Raw genomic sequence first — 21,809 nt, 5'->3', positions numbered from 1 at the left:
ATATATTATAAAAGTGATGTTAAAAATACAATCAATTATTAAATGATTAAATGTTGTCTGTTGTAGTTAGGACTTAAAAAATTTTAAATTGAAAATCAAAAATACCTTAGTTATTTTTTTGTTTTTGTAAATTGTGTAAAGTTATTTAATAAATTTAAGATTTATTTAGTTATTGTAGAGAAAAAATCTCAAATTGAATAAACACATTCAACTATTAGTATTTATATTAATTTGTTATTTGAGTGATAAGAGCAGTTCCTTTAAGGATCCAATAATTATCTGGGAAATCTGTTGGTAGTAAAACGGAAATAACATAATTATTTCTATGTCTTGTCATTGAAATAAATTCAGCTCTGCTACCGGTTATATACATGGGACAGTTATATCGCGAACCATTGTCATCCAAATCAACAGCAGGCACAAGTTGAATGACGGGCAACAGAGGATTCATATCTCCTTCAAATCAAATATTAAGGTTATCATTAATGTTTGGTTTATTATTTGATAATTCACAATGTGATTAGTTTCTACCATGAATAGGATCCACGAGACGTTTAGTATTTAAATCAATGCGTCCACCCTCCAAGAACAGACCATGTATGTAAACTCCATCATCTTGTGTTGTTAGGCCTTTGTAATCATTGTGTTCCTCTTTCAAGCTAGCCGCACGTATAGCGGCAATTTCTTCTTGAACCAACACGATAGTGGTAAGCTTGAAATCCATTTGTACCCTGTCGATGGGTATACTATGTTTTCTGGCATATCTCTGTAGGCAACCAGTCATAAAACCTCGTGGAAAATATAACCCAGATATCCAGTAAGAAGGAGGATTTCCAAACTTCATCCAGATCTAAGACAGTTTCAATAAATTCGTAACAAGTAAAATAATATTTATTATTTAGGTACTCGCGTCGTTTGCTATCTACCTGTATTTTGATCGGCGTTGTGTATTTACTTTTTGAATGATATCTACGTTGTGCGAAAACTGTTATTGCAGATATAACCGTATAAATATAATCATCAATAATAAAATCTATTGCATGCCCAGACAAAACCTACAATCTACAAAATGCGTGGTAGAAAATTGTAGAAAACATACAACGCCAACAAACAATTGTGGAAGATACATTTTTCAGTAGTATAGCATACGACGCGAGTTCTATTATTTTATTTTTTGCTTTTCAGTTAATATCAATTAAGGCTAAAATTAATTGTTTGTAATAAAACATAACTTACGTCGATGAAATCTAATCTTAATACTAAGTCTTTAATCCAACTACCCAAAGTTTTCAATGAAGGATATCCTTTGTTGAGCCATGTTTTTGGCACCTATTTATTGTTATAATTTATTAATCGAAATAAAAAAAAGGATGCACTGTAAATTACACTATTTTTCATTAACGATGAGTAAACTTCTTCCAATTCTGTAGACATTACCACGGACCCTTTGATTGCCTTACGTAAGTCGTGCAATGAACTGTGTATGACGTCAAGTAATTCTATATAACGACTGATCTCTTGTAATAACACTGTAGATAACGGGAATAATCGTCCTTTTTCGTCAGTTTTCATTATTGTGAAATGTACCTGTTCGATCATTATAGTTTTTACGAGTCTTTCAGAAATATCAATGATAATTTCTAAAACAATTTCGTCATCAGATTTCTTAGTAGCATGTATGATTTGTGATTTTGGATAAATCTCAATGATTGTCTTCAGCATATCTTTGGTCTCTTTAGCCTTAAATGAAATTATTATTAAGTATGGAAATAGTTTTCACTTGAAACTAATTTTATAATAAAATCTATACTTGATAAGCCATATTGGCATTTTCGTGCATTCCAAATACTTCTGAATCTTCCATTACTGGTAATTGATCAATAAATATCAGATAATTGTCGATAGTGGTACAGTTTATCGATTCCGGGCAAAAGTAAATACCTGAATTCGAGTATTTATAATCTACCAAATAAATAAAGTTGAAGTTTAAGCTAAGCTTATAATCGTTCGTTATACTTATATTCTTTACTTGTCTCGAGAGTATGTGGACCTAAGAAATTTTTAAGTATCGCTTTCATAATGTTTCGATCCCAAGAATCGATGACTCTACCACCATAAACGACCTCTCCAATGATATATTGCAAGACATCCCAAGGTATTTCTTTCGCGGTCAAACAATACATGTGTGACAAGAGCATAGTACATTCGTGATCGATGTCGGTAAATGCATGTGATATGTTCCAACCGAACGATCCGAATTTCTTTCTCTCTATCACGATGGCGTGGAAAAAACACAACCCGAATATCATTTTTCTCCAATCGGATTTAAAAGCTGTCGTGAAAATCAGTAAAAAGTCGTAAAAAGTGTGTTTTTAAAGTAAAATCACATAATTTACCGTTATCTTCAAAAAAGTCAACATTCATGTCTACAAATAATCTTTTCAGGTTTGCTCTTAAACCTTTTGGTGGTTCATAAGCAATTTTTAATGAATTTTGAAGTACAAAAATGGGAAATTTTTTTGATGGCATTGAACTAAAAAATAGTCTAAAATCTTCTCTGACACATGATGGATTCCCGATCAATTCTTGGACTAAATTTTCCATTTGAAGCATCCACGATGATTCTAAATGACAATTCTAAAAATAATTTAAAATATAATTTACATTAAACATCATATTCGCACTATTTTTTTTTTTTTTTTTTTTTTTTGCTAAGTATTAGGTAGGCCATTCGTCGCAACCATCATACTCTCCATCCTTCTCTGTCCTTAGCTAGCTCTTCCCCGTGTATTATTCCTAAGTCACTCTTAACTTTGTTTACCTTTTTTTGTTTTAGCTTTTCTAATGACCTCTTTTCACTGGGGATCCATTTTGTTGCCTCTCGAATTATCTGGTCTTGTGCCCTCCATATATGTCCTGCCCAGCTAATACGTTTGCTTTTCAGCGTCGCTACTATGTCTGCCTCACTGAATAATTCCTTAAGTTCTAAATCGGTCCGTTGTTCCCACAGGCTGGTTGAGTGATATTTTTATGAGCCAAATATGTTTCTTAGCACCTTCCTCTCAAATGTGGCTACTTTTTTCTCATCTGTTTTTGTAGTAGTCCATGTTTCACTCGCGTATAAAACAATTAGATGTATAACTACTTTGTACAATATAGTTTTTGTTTTAAATGAGACAAACTTAGAATTGAAAACAGGTTTTAGGGCGAAGAGACATCTATTAACTGTATTAATTCTTTGTTGGATTTCACTATGGTTTAATACGCATTAAAAATCTACAGAAAATTAGAACATAATAGTTGTGCTTTCTACTTCTATACTGCATCGATACCGCCAGTTTTGATATAAAAATAATAATGGAACCATACTGCATACCACCGCATTTGTGTGTGTAAATAAAATATAATATAGATGTTCGAAATAATTATTTTCATAAAATATTATTCTGTTTATAAATAAATTTATATAACTAGACGATTACGTAAAAACCGTTTGGACCTTATGGCCAAAATACCGTGGTGTGTCGTAAATCAAAGATAGTTGCCAAACAATTACGCACAACTTTTTGTTTTCGACGAGCTCTTGCTACGAAAGATCTGCTGTGTAATTTCAAATGTGTGAACTAACAAGTTACAGTCAATAGGTAATCAATATTCATATGTTTTGTTTAGTTAATTTGTACATAATATATAAATATATAAATGGTTTTTATTAGTTATTTTCAATGAATTGCGTTCTTTGATTGTCTTAATAAATAAGTAGATAGTATACATAATATAGTATACTATAATATTCCTATATTATAGGCAATGACGCCGTGAAATAATATAATTCCCGAAAAAAATTTCAAAAAGAAAAAAAAATCGCCAAGATCAAAATTAGAACTATTATATTCTTGCAAGAATATAATAGTTCTAATTTTGACGAAAAAAAACCTTTCCAAAAAATGCACTAATAAAATACTAAGTTATAATGCTAAATACATACTAATTTGATTTAAGCTCACTAAAAAACTTTACTACTAACATTTTACTTCTACTCATACTAATTGGTCTGGAGAGGAAGGAGCCAATACTTCTAGTTCCGACCCTGCCTAAGAAACATAATTTTTTTATAATGGGATCGGTTGGCATACTTAATATAATTAATGATGGAGGCTAATTGAAAACTTGAGGGATGTTATATTTTTAATTTTTAGTTGGCCCATGAGTATTTAAAAAAGTACAATATAATTTAATAATGTTTTAGTGAATAAATATATAAAATATTATTAGGTAATACCTGCAAGAATATCCAGTCTCCTTTTTTTTTAGCATTTTTTATTAGTTTCTCTGCCTTAGGTCCCTGGTCTTGACCCATTGATATTACATGTAGCTTATCTATCATTCCGAATTCTACAGCAAACTTTTGGAATGCTCCAAATGGATCCGAGCCTGGACTTAGAATGAATATTAGTGGCATCGTCGATGTTGTGTATTTGTACAACGAATTAATCGAAACGTCTGAGCTTTCGATAAACGATTTTCCAAGTTCTATGCTCACGTAATTAACGATTGCGATCATTAATTTTTCATCTGAGAGACTTTTAATGAGCATAAGTTTTTCAAATGAATTTAACAATGAGTTCCAATTCACTGTAGTGTCACTGTTTTCACGGTCTAATTGAATGCTATAAATAAAATCGCCTAATTTGATTTCTATATAATTAGTGCAATGATCGGGAAGATCCTTAAATTTTGGAAAAATGTCTGCCATATAGTTTACGGTTTTCCACTTTTCTTCTGACAATGCGACCGGCCCCTTCTTATTATCTCGTTTTGTAGTCCCTACTGGTCCATGTAGCAAAAAATTCCACTGAGCATTCGTAATTTTACCTTCTTGTAAATTAATATTTACACTGATTAGAAAACTAAATATCAATTTATGACGTTCAAACAAGCCTCTAGAAACATTCGTATACACATCCACAGTTATATTTTTAACCATGGTCATTATTTTCTCATCAAATGTATTTTTATTACTACTATGTTTGATCGCGTTACAAAATATCTAAAATTAAATGTAATTGTTTACCAGAAGAAAATAGCTAACGTAATCAAGGTTAAAACTTACGGATTTAAAATATTTCAAAGAAAATTGGTACATATTCTCAATCTCAGACAGTTGAGCAACAACGAAATAAAGACATGAACCTCGTTTTGCTACCGCGCGATAACGCTCTCGTTCGTTATGCGTTCTTCGTTCCGTTTCTTCTACGTCTGTTAAACGTCCAGAAATGATCATAGACGTCTCCTAAAAATGATATAATATAATAAACAAATATTATAAATATTATAAGTAACTATTTAGTCCACCTTGCTATTGTTTAACGTCTCAATGAGTTCTTCGTCATCTAAGATATTTCCTTCTGACATGTACAACATTCTCAACGTTTTATCTTCCATTTCATTTAATAAATTACTATCATAATTCATATTAACAATTGTCTGAGTTCGTTGATCTTCTAAGTCAGGCTTTTCTAATCGTACAATATCACTATAAGTATTATTAATATTGTATAGTATATAATTTAAAGTTGTTTAATTTTTTTAAAATATTGATGAGATTATTTACGCCAATAATTGATCTTCTAAACCTGAGGGTGTCACTGTAAAATTTACTAACGTAACAATTATACATATATCTGGTAGGTAATATGGATTTGCTAATTTGGTTGTCATATATAATCTAAATCGACTATCATATTCTATATCTATGATACCAATACGCATTAAAGTTCGTTCGTCCTAATAATTAAATAATAAATATTATAATTTTAAGCTTATACATTATATATGATTTTAAATTACTTGTATTCTTATATTATTTTCCAATATTAGTCTCAGTGTAGGATCAATGTGTTCTCCTAGACCTTCCATCAAAATTGGACATCCTAGTCTAATTGCATTAACAATTACGTTCATCAAGTCCGAATCCGTACTTTTGCATATTCTTAGCGAATTGTCAGCTTCTAATGATTTAATCCAGCTACTCCCTTGTTCTTGAGGATCTATCATAAGAGGCCTTCGACTTGTTCTCGTCACAATTATGGCACTGTCCGTTGACACAGAATCTACAGGAAGGCCACAGATATTCCACGACCGTAATTCAAACGAATCGATTAATATAGAGCTCAGTGAATAATTAGGGGAATATTTTATTCCATGCTCGGTCAATTGTGCAAACCATAATTGAGTTATTTTTTTACGATAATTATCCGTAAAAGGTCCTAGATAGTTAACACTTGCTGCGGCTATTAAAGTGTCACCGGCAACAGTTGATAAACATTGAGAAAACATCTAAATAAAACAAAAATATCGTCAACTTAAAAAACACAACCTGGCAATTAATAAAATAAAGTACTTTAATATTTTTTTCCCATCTGTGTTGTTCATCACTCAATGCAACAACCAGTAAATCGGATCGTTTTAATCGCGCTTGCGTTCTATCAATGTTTAACTCAAGTTTGTTTTTTTCCGCAACACTTTGATCATAAATATCTTCAAGTTTTTGTAAACGTTCTTCGGCGTCAGCTAACAATTTTTGCTTTGCTCTTAGTTCTTTTAATACTACATTTAGTTCATCTTCGGCTTCTTGTTGTCTAAAATCACAATGTAAAATCGAATTCAAATATAAAATCTTCATAGAACTTTGCTGAAGGTAAAAAACTATACTTTCAATCGAATGAAAGGTTATATATGAATGATTTTATAATTGAGATTTATTTATGTTAGGATAAAATTTTGTTTTATTGTGATCAACCGTTAGTTCTTTGTTGATAATTATCTAAATGATTCGTAGTGAATTTCAAATAATAAAATATGAAAGATAAATTCTTACTTTTTTCTTTTTGGCTCTACAATTCGATATACTAAAGAATAACTGTGAACAGCTCGGACCCACATACACATTGATTTAGCAACTTTAGATTGAGTAGCTACTTTCTGTGGATTAAAATCGGGATTTTCTATATAAGGTTTTAGTTGGTTTATCATTTTATCAGATATATTATTTATATCATAATCTTGTAGAGATTTTAGAAAATTAACATCACCAAGTACGGCTTTAGCGGAAGTCCAATCCGTTCTATAGAAATATTAAAACGATATTACTATAACAATTATTATTAATACATAATTTATTTATATTACTTTTTTGCTAATAATAAACATACAGCTTCCATAACAATTTGGACAAGTTTGGGAGGCTTATTAAATACTCTTAGCTCGTTAATATCATTTTTGTTTAGAGATTCTAATGCTTTTATGGCAGCTTCCATTGCTGGCATTGCTAAGGTCAAATCTCTTTGCGCATCTTCAGCTATTTCTTGAGCAGCAGAGGCTTTTAGTTTTGCCGCGGCTTCTTCCGTCATTACAATTTCTCGTACTTTATCCACGCTTGCTTTTTCTTTTGTTAAGGTTACGGTTAATTTTGATGTAACTTCATTTTTTTCTAACAACGCTGGTGCCATTTGTTTTAATTTTGTTTTCATTTCACCAACCATATCAAAAGTTTCATACAATTTTTGTAGACCATTTGAAATTCTGTTCGATTTATTTTTAATCTTATTGATTTGAATTTCGTGTGTTTTCACATAAAATTTTAAAAATTCCAAAAAACTTTTCGGTGTAACATAGTTATACCTTTTTATTTGCTCATAAAACCTGTGTGTATAATGCATAACTATTTCATGCATTTTATTACATACATTTGGTAGACTTTTAACTATATCCGAATTTTCCGATTGTTCAAGTATATCTATGCTTTTATTTGCAAATGATAAAAGCGCTTCTGTTGGCCAATTATCAAACCAATCAATTGTCAAATTATTTACCAACGAAGGAAATAAACGACATCTTCGTCTAAATGAATCACCGATTGGGCTCATACATACGACTAGATGAAGTTTCGACTGTACCCGCTGTATAAAAAATTTAAAGATATCGTCTCGATGGTCACTATTGATTCCTGAATTGATAGCTGCTTGCCGGCATGCAGTTATAACTTTTTCTAAGTCAGCAAGCTTAAATAAATTTGGTACTTCCCCTAAGATAAAACTGTAATTATTTTACCTATATTACATTATTGAATTCAATAAAATATATCGATTTACCTGAACTTAAAATATTACTTAAATCCTCTAAAAATTCTTCTTTTATAATTTGATTATCAGTGAATAAAAATGTTGTGTCTTCAAATTCAACTCCAGTTTTATAATATAGAGTCACTAAATTATCGCGGAAAGAAGAATAGTCATAAGATGTTGCAAATTCAATTTGAAAAAATCTGTATGTATTACATATTATTAATTAAATAAATACATTTGTTATACTTATAAATGTATTATACTTGTAAGTGTTAAGATGTGAAGCTAATTTAGTTAAAGATTGCTTGCCCATTCCACTAACTCCTATGAGTAAAGCATTTCCTCTTTCTAATCTCAATATCCTTGCTATACGTGTTATATGCTCAATTGCATACATAAAAAATATTATTTGCAAATCTTTTTTATAAACCGTATTAAAATCCATTAAATTTTCAGCCAACACGATTTTTAATTTTTCAATATTTGTTATTTCATTGTAAATTCTATTCTCGTTGGAAATCGGATTCATAAAATCACCAAACAGCAGAATTGGAGCACCTGTTTCATCATATTCAGAAAATTCTAATTCAGTGTTTTCAAAAAACTGAGCACACACGGATTTAAGAAGCTTGTGAAAATATAATTTGTCTTCATGGCAAACTAAACGATCATGATACACTCGTAATGATTCATGATACCAAAGCCTGAATAAAAAACACGTACAAATTTATTAATATATAGCGATAGAAAGCACGGCTATTACACAAGTATACTAAATACCATGGTTGACTCCAACAGACAACTCAACAAATCTTCTCTAAGTGTGGATAGGGAAAATAATAAGCGGATAAGTCAAATCGTCACTCTACGATCTACTACAACTGACAGCGGAATAAAGTGATGGTAAGGATTCGCAGTGCCGAACATATTTTGGTCAACAAACAGTGCGTTCTCTCATTGACACACTGAATTATACTCAATAAATATAAATACACAATATAACCTAGATTATCTGTACCCCTATTAACCGTCTTTATCGATGAAACGCCACTACTCGTGCAGAAAGAATAAAATATATAACAGCCAAAAAAAACGCGTGGTATTATTATTATTATTATTATTATTGCATAAGACGTAATTTCGGCTAATAGCATATAAGTATATAAATAGGTAACTAAATGTAAAAATATATGGAATAAATGAAATAGATTAACAACACAATAACATAGGTAAAATTTTGTAAAATTAGGTAAAAATAGAAATGAATGAGTTATTGCACAAGTTTAGAAAATTAATAAATACAAGATGAGACAATGAACAAGGTGGTCGGACTACGATTACTGGATGTGACAGTGATGAGTTCAGTACATCTTGATCTAAAGGCGCAATTTTAAGTTTTTCATCCAGGTAATCGCTTCTGGTTCTGCCCTGTGGAGTTTTTCGATGCTTAACCTCGCGTGGTATGATTAAACCAAAAAAAATTACCAGACTTTAATCTTATAATTGTAAATATATATAATAAATAATTGTTAAATACACGGATATATGCGTATTAAATCAATGTATAATAAATTAAAAAAAAAATAACCAATAATGTCATAATTATTGAAAAATAATAAATAATATGTATGTATAAAAAGTTCATTTCTCGTTTAACCATATTTTGATTATCCAACAAGGCTCTAGTTCCGAGACTGACAGATAATCTAGGTTCTATTGTATATGTATGTGGTATGTGTATGTTTTTAAGCTAACTATATGTACCTATATAAATGCGTTGGCTTTGATATTGTGACAATATCTGCTTGCAAAATACCTCGAATAATATTTGACAAGTCTCTAAGGTTAAATACATAATGTGGCTTTTCTGGCGTTGGTAATAGATCTTCTGAAATATGTGAATAAATTGCAATGCTTGCCTTTACTATATTTTTACTTAAATTAGCTATAGTTGATGGAAATTCTGCAAAAAATCCATCCAAAATTGATGTAAATATAGCACGCATGGCATTCTCTGTCGTAGTAGGAATAAATACTATAGAAAAGTGTCTAGTGAATCTTGAAGTCAATACGTTTCTACCTCCTCTGGGAGGTGTACATACTGTACATAGAATTACATTATTTACGTATTTCCAAAAGAATTGTTTACGATCGTATAAGCCACCAGTATCTAAAAACTGTCTTAGCAGTTCAATAGGAGGTTGAGCTCCATATTCTTCAGGTTTAGGCATGTTAACGTCATCAATAAAAATTGCTAATTGTTTATTTCCTGGTGCACCAAAACTATTTCGCTTTTTCTTTTCCAATGTCGTTTCCAATATTTCTTGGATTCTATTACTACTGGTTCGTGCGGAAAAAATTATCATCTTAGTGATCCAATCATTTGTTATCGTCAGATTTTGCATTACAAAATTAGCCACCGATGTTTTACCTACCCCTAAAATAATTATTATCTTTCCATTTAAACACTATATATATATATAATTTAAAAACAGTTATTCATAACTTACCCGATACGCCTGCTAACATTACTGGTTGGTTCATTTTAATTAATTTTTGTATTATATAGGTGTATCGTATGCTATTTACTGTAGGTACTAATAACTTAAAATAAGACGTCTCTGTTTTATATTCGAAATCGGGAACAATGGAATTCCAATTTTCAAATGTTTTATTGACTGTATTAAGATATACGTCAAATAATTTTATTTCTGGTAATATTTTAGCTTCAGAATTGACTTTAAATTGATTAAAAACAAACTCCTCGAATTTAGTTTGAGAAGATTCGATTAAATTCGAACCCAAAGCCCATAGATATGAAAATATAAAGGACCGGCAAATGTATTTTTTAATTTCTGTATATTCTGTTTCTGCATCAAAACTATTAGAATCACATAAAAGAGATTTAAAGATGGCACACATCATAGTTGCTTTACTAATTTTAGTCTAAAAGATAATATTTTAAATGTTAAAATAAATACACATGTTGTAGATTAGTATATTTTACGTAATTATACCTGTTTAATAGACTCTATACAATGTCTGGCAATAAATGAAAAACCTTCGTCAACATAAGTCTCGAATAATTTCAATAAATAGTTTTCCAGTTCAATACTATTTCTAATTACTTCATTTTTAAATTTATTTACCCACGATTGTACGTATGGTAACCACCTTAATTCATCAGCATCAATATATACCATTCCACATCTACTAACAGTAGCAGGCGAAGCATATGATAAGTCATCAACTTCAAAAATCAGTCTAACCTAAAAATTATGGAATAAATTTAATTTTTGGCTTAATATAAACTGTGTTATACATTCATTTATTTAAATATATATTCAAAATGTTTACCCATGAACTTAATTTGATGCGCTCTGAATTTGCTAGACACAACATCTTGTTATCGTCAAGCACAGTATTAAGATTTTCTATCCATATTGCATCTACAGGGCCATCAAACACCACCCATTGAAACTCTTCTTTTGTTGTTCTACCGGTTTCTCTAATACATTTTCCAAGTAACCCATCCCTCCATTCCATTGTGAGGGGGTTTACTTCACCGTAAAGTTCACTCATTGAAACAGCTTTTGGATTTATCTGATATATTTTTACTGGTCTATAGTATTGTCCTTCTATTTTATTGTTGTAAAGCTCTTTTAATGTTTTGCTAAGTATTTTTAAAACGGTAGTTTTCCCGCCACCTGTTTGACCAACAGTCATTACACCATGCCTAACAATTATTGTCTTAAATAACTGCAAAACTTTAATATAAATACACTCTTCGATCGTATATCCTTCATTTGTCATTACATTTTTAGCAGTCGAAAGAAATATTCCATAATCTTGATCAGGTGAGACAACACCAGGAAAAAGATCATTTAATATGCCCTATAAATTTAAATTATTTAATTATATTTTATAGATTTTATAATATTATAATTTGCATATAATACCTGAAATAATAGAACATCATCATTTAATAATTTAGGCAAATTACAATCATTTAATGCTTTAATTAAAACGATATTTTCATTTAAGAAAGGATTTTCACGTTTTAAAGAAATTGCCGTTGCCAAAACACTTTTAAGGGCTCTACAATTAAAATAATTGATTGATTATGTTTTATATTCAAAAATATATTAATTATACCTCATCTTAAAATCGTAGTGATACTGAATAGAAAATTGATCGCTACACAATTTATACATTTTTACCAACTTATGAGCCAATATTTTTGATGATTCAAACCCTTCGGAATACAATACGATTTCAGCAATTAATCTATAGTCAGGTACTATTAATGCCATGGGTCTAAACAGTGCTTGTAAATTATCTGGTAATTCACTCTTTCCTGCATTGCCTGGATTCATTGTTATAAATACTGTACATGTCTTAATAAGTCTTATCTCTCGACCTTCAAGTATGAATTTGTTAGCATTATTCATCTTTGCGTTCATAATAGTAATTAACTGTTGTGCAATGACCGACAATACTTCGATCTCTATGTGGTTGAATTCGTCAAAACAACACCATGCTCCAGACTGAGCCATACCGGAAAATAATTTACCCATCGTCTACAAAAATAATTAATAATTACTTATAATTTTTTCACAAATCAAAGCAGGTAGCATAAACCTTGCAATCTAAATCTTTAGAACAGTTAAATACAACGCATTGTGTCGCTAATGCTTTTGCAAAGTCCTTAATTGTTTCGGTTTTACCAATACTAGTTGGCCCAACCAGTGCACCACCTAGATTCAGTCGAAGTGCACCTAGTAAGCACAAGTAACATTTGTCAGTTAATGGTGTGATTACTAGTCGAGGAGAAGACCCGAGGTATTCAAATGCATATAACCAGCGAAAATTTGTCATGTATGCAATGCAACTGTCCATTGAAGTATTCCAATAATAGCGCAACTGTTTTAGCCATTCGAAATTTGTATCGCTATTGACTTGACGTTCAACCATTACAGATATTATGTCTCTAGCGTGAACATCGACTGTAATCAATGCACATATTGCCGAACGTTGAAGTTTAGTTAACTCTCCTCGGACCATAACCACTAAATCATTCAAATCCTACAATAAAAAAAAAAAAAGTTAGACTATAGTTAAGTTAGATAATTATTCTATATAATTTAATTTAGTTTTGTTGACAAAGATACTTAATTTAAAACATTTTTGTTCAAATTCCACTAAAGCTTTTTGTACGTTAGTATCAAGTTTAATAATACGGTGTACATCACGACACCACATTAACTGGGAAACTGTGAGTACTAACTATAAACAAAACCTTAATTAGGCACATTTTTTTATTAAATATATATTTGAATATTGTAACCTGAGCAGCATGTAATAACACCCATTTTTTTCTTAGAATTTTTTCATAATCTTCAATAGCTATAATCATAAGTGATTTTAGTGTATTCATCATTTCATTTTCTACTTTAGATAGCCAAAATTCAACATTTCCTTGAGCTTTAACAGGTGACAATAATTTAACGATTTCTCTTTCGTGAGATATCATAGCAATGATGTTTTTAGGTGAACTATCTTCTTCATTTTCTGACTGTAATGGATTTCCTTCATCGTCATCTTTTTCAAATTGTATTCTCCAAATAGCATCAAAAATTTTACTTATATATGGTTGTACAGTTCTAACATACTTAGCTTGAGTAATTATCTTAATAAGCTCATCATTAGACAAGAAATAAAACCGCGGAAAAACAACTCGTTTGGATTCTAAATATGCTTCTAAATATAATAAGATCTGTTCTATTTCTTGATTATTTTTTATAAGAACTTTTAGTAAATCAGGTTCAGTACATGTGCTTATAGCTAAAGGATATTTTTTGACATTTTGCATTATGTTTTTCCAAGAGCTATTTACTTGATTAAACAATTTAGCTTCACTTGGTAATTGCCTTTGAATGTCTGAAGCTGCGAATATTGACTCTAAATATATCCAATTATTCTGACACAATATCCACTCTGTCTAAACAAATATATGTATTTAAAAATTACATGTATTTTCATAAAAAAAAAAAAAACTCTTATTTTTATAATTCATACATTAGTAAAATAAAAAGCATTTACATCTGATATGATAACTTACAAGGATATCATTCATAATATTCATTGAATTTATCCAATCTTCAACTCTTGTTTTGATCGTTACTACAAATTTTGATGCAATTAAAGTATTTAAATTTATATTTGCTTCTTCTAATGTTAATTGTACTTCTTCCAATGAACCAAGAATATAAACATCATCAGAATTTTTGTAAGGAAGTACAATTAAATTAATTTTTTTCCACGAATCTTCAACTTTGTTCAACATCTTCAATAATGTTGCTTCGGAACTTGCATGTTCAGAAATTTCCATCAATTCGAGACCATGATTAAACGCACCTAATTCTTCGAGCATAATTAAAGTAAGAGACTTATTAGTTGGAAATTTTATCCCAAGCTTTTGTTCTATTTTAATCCAGTGATAAGATTTAAGATCCGGATTCCTTAGTATTGTAATTATTGACATTTTTTTTTTAAATGATTCTACTTTGTTATTTATAAAACTAATGTGCTCACAATCTGGGAGGCTTTTTTTAAACTCCATTACATATCTTAAATTAAGTGTTAGAAATGTATTCATTTGTTCCACATCCAAATTATGAAAATTATCTTCTTCCCAAACAGACATTTTCTTTTCCCATTCATCTAAGCAATCCCAAAGTAATATTCTAAGTCGAACCGATTCACTCGCATTTTTCAACACATCAAATTTTGCTACCTCTACGCCAAAAAAATTTTGGTAAGATGTATATAAATTTGCTTCTTCCTGGTGTTCCATTAATCGGTTATTAAGCTTAAATAAGAACAATTTTACTTCTTCTTTATTTGAATTAATATCAGTTAACCATGAATCCTATACAAAATTAATAATACTTTACAATTAAAATTGTTATGTATTCTATTTAATAATATAATAATATATAGTATACTATAATACTATAGTTATAATAAAAATGTAATAATTTTAAAATATTATTTTAACTCTAAAAAGTATTTTTATACATATGTTGAGCATTATCAATACATTATTCAATAGTGATTATAATAAATAAATAAATGAACAAGTAACATATTTATTATTTTACACATTGTCAAAACTAGATAATAGTATTATGTAAATAGACGATTGAGTTTCAGTTAATAACAAATATTCATTCTTTAGATCATCGTACTCTCCGTCATATTTTTCTGCATAAACAATTAGTAATAATGACTGAAATTTCTGATAAAATGAATCTCAATAAAAGATTTAGATTCGACACACGGTCCAAAGGAAATAGTCATACTAAAAAGTATTTTCAAAAAATACAGCACTTATCCTAAAAATATTTTTCAGTGTATCTCTAAATGTTACTTGCTTTTAGATTGTAAAATAATTTTAAAATACTACTTCTTCATTTAATAAAGCTTTTAACTAAAAGATAGACTATTACTGCTACTATATTGTATATTTTGTATACATATTATAAATAAATATAGCCGAACACAGGTATAAAAATAATAAAAAAAAATTGTTTTTGAATGATCAAAAATCTAAAACAAACGTTAACTATTACATTTGCTTCAATATTTATCTGATTAACATCTCGAAGTATGTCTGTTATATGAATATCAATTTTTTTCACAAATTCGCTAATTAGTTTATCTTGTTCATTGTTAATTTCATCAAATGTTGTATGTAAATTAGTCAACACAATCGAACATTTCTAAAATTAAATATAATTTAAATTATCAATTATCAATTATTTAGTAATTATAATATTTACATTATAATTTTCAATATCATCTTCAGAAACGTGTACTTCAAATTCATCAGCCAGATCATAAAGGTCTCTAATGTAATTCAAAATATTATCTATTTCTTCTAGCTAAAATATTGAAACAATATTTATTAAAATTAGATTTTTCATTTTTACAAAATGTATTATTTTAATACAAACCCTTTCAGAACATTTTTCTAGAAACTTTTTATAGGCAACACATTGTGCGGCAGTTGATGGGGAATTGTAAAGATATTTAAGAGAGTTGTTTATTTCATTTAACAGCTCATTAACCAAATTTTTCCCAACTCTAAAAATGTATCTCCGATGAAATAATTAATATCATCAATATATTTACAGTGCTGAAGGAATAAACATACTTAACCATTGTTTTTTCTACCAATTCCAATAATTTTTCACATGTCGATTTAGCAACACTTTTAAATGAATGTAGTTTTAAATAGAATATAGCTATCATTTGAGCAGGTGTAATTTTATCCACATCATTTCTTTGACATCTATATTTTTCCAACATTTTTCGGAAATTAATTATATCTAAAAAAAAAATTAAATATATGTTAAAATGTAATAATATTTTTCATTTCTACGATTAATATAATTTGTAAATGTAAATAAATGTATCGAATAGTTACTTGTTTCTTTCTCAATGGTTCCTGGGTTCAAGTGTTCGTTTTCTCTGTACATAATGTGGACATATTCTAGACGTTTTAAATATTTATAAATCGCATCATAGTTCGCATTAAAGTAGTTTAATATTTTCTCGGTAGAACTCTGATATATATCGTCAATATCAAACATGAACTGTAATAATGTACCGTTGCCGCATATACGATTTTTTTGTTTACCACAAATTGTTGGTCTAAATTATTATCATTTATCAAAAATAATAAAGCATGTTTACTTATTTATATCACTAAAAGTTAAACTTACTGAGTAAAACTTTTAAACTCGTCGTCGCTCAAAAGTGGAGGAAAGTGTGTAACCATATTCCATTTCCAACTTTCCAATAAAAACGATATGTAAGTGTTAAAATCATGTTGTGTACTACTGAACTCAATACCAGTTTTTGTTAATGAAACCTCTAGTATAAATAATGGTAACTTATTGGAGTAAAAATAAAAATAAATTATTTTACATTAAATAAAAAACATTTAATGGTAATATATAAATACCCTAGGATCTTCCGAAAATCTCTCGTTTTCTAGTATGGTTTTCACGTTAGTATCGTTTAGTAAATCGTTGCTAGGAATATACTTGAAATGATTCCGAACGTCGGTCTCAAAACGTGTAATCTGATTTCGTAGGATCTTATGTAAATTAGATTGTAAAATTAAGTCAATTGACATGATAAACCGACAGATTCTTTGGCAACATTTGAGTTTGGCCCTTTGTTTTGCAAACGGCATTGCATACATAGTATCCCTATAACGTTCTATTTTCGCTTCCTCAGTCATTTTAGAAATATACAAATTGGAGTCGTCTACAGTAAAGCCAGACTCTTTGAGTGCTTTCAAACATGCATTTAATACTAGACCTTTTATTGTTTGCCTCAAGTCTTTTAACTTTTGAATAGCTAGTTCAGTGCTCTTTTCCTAAAAGTTTCGTGTTTAATAATAAAAATAATTCATATTAGATGATATAGTTCAAATTCATCAAATTTTAAAAATGATAAATCGTTATCTGTTAACTTTATAATATAGTTTATTGTTTATAAGCTATATTATATATATATTTTACCGAAATTGTATTTATATCTCTATAAATAAACGATAAGATATGTAAACATCTTAAATAATATAAATACAAAAATATAAAAATATACAATACAAATTTAGAAAATATATGTGTTTTCATAGAAATGTGTTATTATACAGATCATTCGTGATATTTTAATAGTTATATACTAAGGATAGAACAGAAATAATTTTGTACTGACATTTTAAATTTTAAATAACAAAAATATTACATTCATTTGTATATTTATAAGAGAATAAAATGTAATCATGGCTAACCTGTTGTTCTTTAAAACTTTGCAGAGTGTTTTCTTCAGTAATCGAACCATCATATATTATAATAATTTCTGTAGTTTCGAGTATGACATTATAAATATCTACTGTAGCATGATGCATACAATCATAATCTATTAGTAGTTCTTCTCGAGCCCAATAAAACTTGTTCCTTGAAATGTGCTTGTACCAAAAGTAAAAGCATTTCCAAAGTAAATAATTTTTAAATAGACGCAACTGTAAATAATAAATTCAATCATATTGGAAATTCCTATTTCATTAAATATTCGTTATATCATAATAAATTATATTTTATTGGTTTTAATCAAGTTTTAAAACTATAGTACCTAAGCTTAATGTAAAGACTTCATAGTATCATATTTTGTCAAATATTATTATATTATATGATACTTATTACAAAAATGTTAGCCAACTAATTATTTAGTTTATAATTATTTCATGGAATAAGCAGATCACGAGTGAAGAAAACCTGAAGCCATGATAAAGAAGGTTCTACAAGAGAATCCAAAAGGAAAAAGACCTTTGAGAAAACCTCGATTGCGAGGGGAGAATTGTATCAAGAAGGATATAGCAGAATTCTACCGGTATGATGATTGGCGTATGTTAGTGAAAAATCGTAATTGGTGGAGACAGTTAAGTTTGAATGTGTAGTCCGAAAGACCATAAAACAAGAAAAAAAAATTATTATTTTATGTTCATATTGACTTACTTTTACAAGTTTTTGATAGTTACTGTAATCTTCTTCGAATTTTTCCAAAGGTGTGAATGTTACTTCATTTTGAATATTTGACATCATACCTTTGTTACTTAAAGTAAAAAAACAATTTTTATCGATATTCTTGAAATTCACAGTTTTGAAGCTATATGGTGAAAAATATTTAGATTCTTTGCTGACAGAGTAAACTAAATAAATAAATTTGTATTCTCTCGCTGTTTTAAAATATTTTAAAGCTGTCTCCAAGTTGAATATTTCGAGAGAGTCATCTTCACACATATCTTCTTTGTAGATGGTATTTTCTTGGTCTGATTTATAACCCGTTTTAGATTTGGAATTTATAATGCTCGATTCAATTACTAAACATATCACCCAACATAATTAAATTATTATTTTACAATTATAACTGTATTTTATATATCTAATAAAGATTCTTGTGTATTATTTTATCCCTATACCCTACACATGTTATCAGCTTATTACCTTGTGAGTCAATGTTACAATTTTATAAAACATAATTTACAACCATACTAAAGATATTTTGTATTATAACACTAAATACCTATAAAAATTAGATATTATTTATAAAATGAAAAATTAGTAATAAAAACATAAACAAATATATTATTAAAATATGATATGTTCATACAGATATCTAAAAAATAAAGAAAATTTCAATAAAATATAATTAATAATAAATATAAATAATATAATATCAAATATAAATAAATACAATGCATAATATAAATAATAAATATAATTTGAATGTGAATAACCAGACAATTAATTAATTTAAACTACCTAAGTGATATTTTTATGTTACACCAAAATGTTTTTGTTTCAATAAAATAAAATGAATAATTATGCTGTAACAACTCAATATTAACTAAATTATATATTAAATATGATTTAAGTATAAATCATTAGTCATTACTAATGACTCATTAGCATACTTGAACTTAGACATACAATAAGTATTGAACTATCGTTACAATTAGTCATATTTATATGTTTCGATTTTGTATACTTTCTCTAATATAAGATATTTGATTGTAAATATTTTTAAAAAATAACAATTTAATTCATATTTTATAATTTTAAGCTTCCCAAATATAAAATTTTAGATTTCTCTAAACGTCTTTTAAATTATTAATGTTCAACAAAATTGAAAATGAAATACATACAATCGTCATTATTCGAAATCACTTCTTCCATTTTCACATATTGTAAATAGCCAGTCTGTAAACAATGTTTTCAAAATTTAAAGATTCAATTTAAATTTATTAAGTTTTTTATTATAAAATAATTATAAGTATTAATAATAATTTTAATTAAATTAAAACTCATACCAATAGTATAGATTGCTGTTGTTTAAACAAATTTGATTTTATATATTTAATATAAAGATTTTACGTGTTAATATTTTTTAAATCACTAGAAAATATTCATAAAATATTTATACTTATTACATTTATTAACGTTCATTATCATATAAAAAGCGTTGCACTTTTAAAAAATCTCAAAAGGTTTTTGTTTGTGGATAATTTTTAGAAAACACATTTTTAGAGTTATTGTAGATCGCTTTCTACTACTATGATTTACTAATAAGTTTCAAGTTTTTATAAAATAGGCTTTCTAATCTTTCTTTATTTAGGTAATAATATATTATTGATTCAATGGTTATGGGGTCGTTACTAAGGATACGCATCTGTACGCATTCCGTAACTTGTACAACTATTATGTTATTATTAGGGAATCATAAAGGGTTGTACTTTCCGGTGATACCCGATTGTGCACGGTCGTTATCAGCCGACCTTTTTGACGACGAGATTGAGCAAGGTAAAAAAAAAAAGATAGTGTACAACGTTATCAGATTGAAAACTATTACGCTAGCAACACACTGGCGTTATTTTACCGCGCAACATTTTTACCGCGCCGTAATTTTACTGCGCGTTTTGTTAAAGTACATTAAAATGAATAGAGCACAACGCCACACGAGAGTCGCACAGTAAAATTATGGCGCGATATTTCGAAAACTGTCGCGTGCACCTTGACTTAACCGTGCGTTAAAAATACCGCCATAAGGGCTTATCGTGAGTACTCTGAATTTAAAAATTCTGACAACCTACTTAAATACTTATTAAAAGTTGGAAATAAGTATTTGGGGAAAAAAATTTAAATTTTTACCTCTTTCATGATAATTGTACGAATGCTATTTTTTAGCAAAAAAAAAATATGTAACTATAACATGTGATTAAAATCCAATAAAAGATTTTTAATTATAAATAATTATATTCAAATTTACTTTATTTTGTAATAATAATATGGACGCACCGAGCTCTATACACCAACAATATAAAAAATGCAAAAAAAAAAGGTGTCTTGTCGTTTTTCTATTGAAGAGTTATTTATTTTGGGAAACCTGAGCCGTAAAAATTTTAAATTATGAAATTATCATTAAGAATCTAAAATTGAATTACATAATAAGTATAAAAAAAATCTTACACGCACAGTAATACGGTGCACCGAATAATATTCTACGGAACAAAGCGGCAACGTCGCACCCATTTTCGGGCTCAATCGTGTGATTTTTGGGTTCTTTTTTGGTTCCTATTGTTTAATTGCAACCGTGCTCAATCAGGTTCTAGCCGTACTTTCGAACTTGGAAATATTCATATTTTTGTACTTTCTTTTAACTTTAAATTTAAATTTTATATACAAATTAGAAACATTAATTAGGTAGAATGAACATTAAACATTTGTACTGAGCCGTCAAATCCCTTCTACATAATCGCCGACGACATTCAACAATAACGTTTACCAGTTACACATCGTGCTCAAGTGATTAACTTTCAAAACCACATATACCTTTCCTTTTTGGTTTTTTTTTTTAATCGGCGATACACCTGCAATAGCTCCTGAACCACAATTTTGGCCATCCATACTCAAAACATTTTAAAACAATTTAATATAAAATAATAGCATTATTAATTACAATATGATTATATAAGTTTTAACAACAATAAAAGTTTTAAGCATGAAAAAAATAATTTACACTGTAAATACGTCTAAATTAAAAGTT

General features: G+C 28.5%; 1 protein-coding gene across 1 annotated transcript; it reads right to left on the bottom strand.

The window, feature by feature from the left end:
* Positions 1-206: 206 nt before the first annotated feature.
* LOC112685995 (dynein heavy chain 6, axonemal-like) lies at positions 207-21,691 on the bottom strand. Its single transcript, XM_025558087.1, has 38 exons — positions 21,596-21,691; positions 19,912-19,966; positions 18,722-19,086; positions 17,998-18,228; positions 17,158-17,577; positions 16,916-17,085; positions 16,618-16,844; positions 16,345-16,519; positions 16,145-16,274; positions 15,971-16,072; positions 15,761-15,910; positions 14,248-15,057; positions 13,474-14,127; positions 13,302-13,412; positions 12,768-13,211; positions 12,282-12,706; positions 12,086-12,224; positions 11,484-12,020; positions 11,144-11,395; positions 10,637-11,072; positions 9,891-10,563; positions 8,390-8,830; positions 8,154-8,326; positions 7,192-8,086; positions 6,881-7,126; positions 6,404-6,641; positions 5,851-6,339; positions 5,615-5,787; positions 5,356-5,536; positions 5,114-5,293; positions 4,283-5,050; positions 2,397-2,637; positions 2,030-2,332; positions 1,811-1,962; positions 1,387-1,740; positions 1,237-1,329; positions 532-850; positions 207-456 (listed from the first exon to the last, which is right to left on the bottom strand). Exons 1-38 carry the CDS (start codon positions 21,668-21,670, stop codon positions 227-229), a joined length of 12,057 nt encoding a protein of 4,018 aa, XP_025413872.1. The 5' UTR covers positions 21,671-21,691; the 3' UTR covers positions 207-226.
* Between the last annotated feature and the right edge of the window lie 118 nt (positions 21,692-21,809).

This window comes from Sipha flava, unplaced genomic scaffold (genome assembly GCF_003268045.1).
Source record: "Sipha flava isolate LNK unplaced genomic scaffold, YSA_version1 107_pilon_pilon, whole genome shotgun sequence".
In the NCBI taxonomy this organism is placed as follows: Eukaryota; Metazoa; Arthropoda; class Insecta; order Hemiptera; family Aphididae; genus Sipha; species Sipha flava.
Note: the sequence above shows the minus strand (reverse complement) of the source record. Positions and strands in the feature narration are given on the sequence as shown.

Bases quoted from the DNA above. Each gene is read 5' to 3' on its own strand.
- LOC112685995 (XM_025558087.1), bottom strand. From the start codon at position 21,670: ATGGATGGCCAAAATTGTGGTTCAGGAGCTATTGCAGGTGTATCGCCG. The intron at 16,845-16,915 runs GTAAGTTTAACT...ATAATAATTTAG, and splicing joins GAGTTTAAAAGTTTTACTCA to ACCAACAATTTGTGGTAAAC. The intron at 16,275-16,344 runs GTATGTTTATTC...ATACATTTTTAG, and splicing joins GTAGAAAAAACAATGGTTAA to AGTTGGGAAAAATTTGGTTA.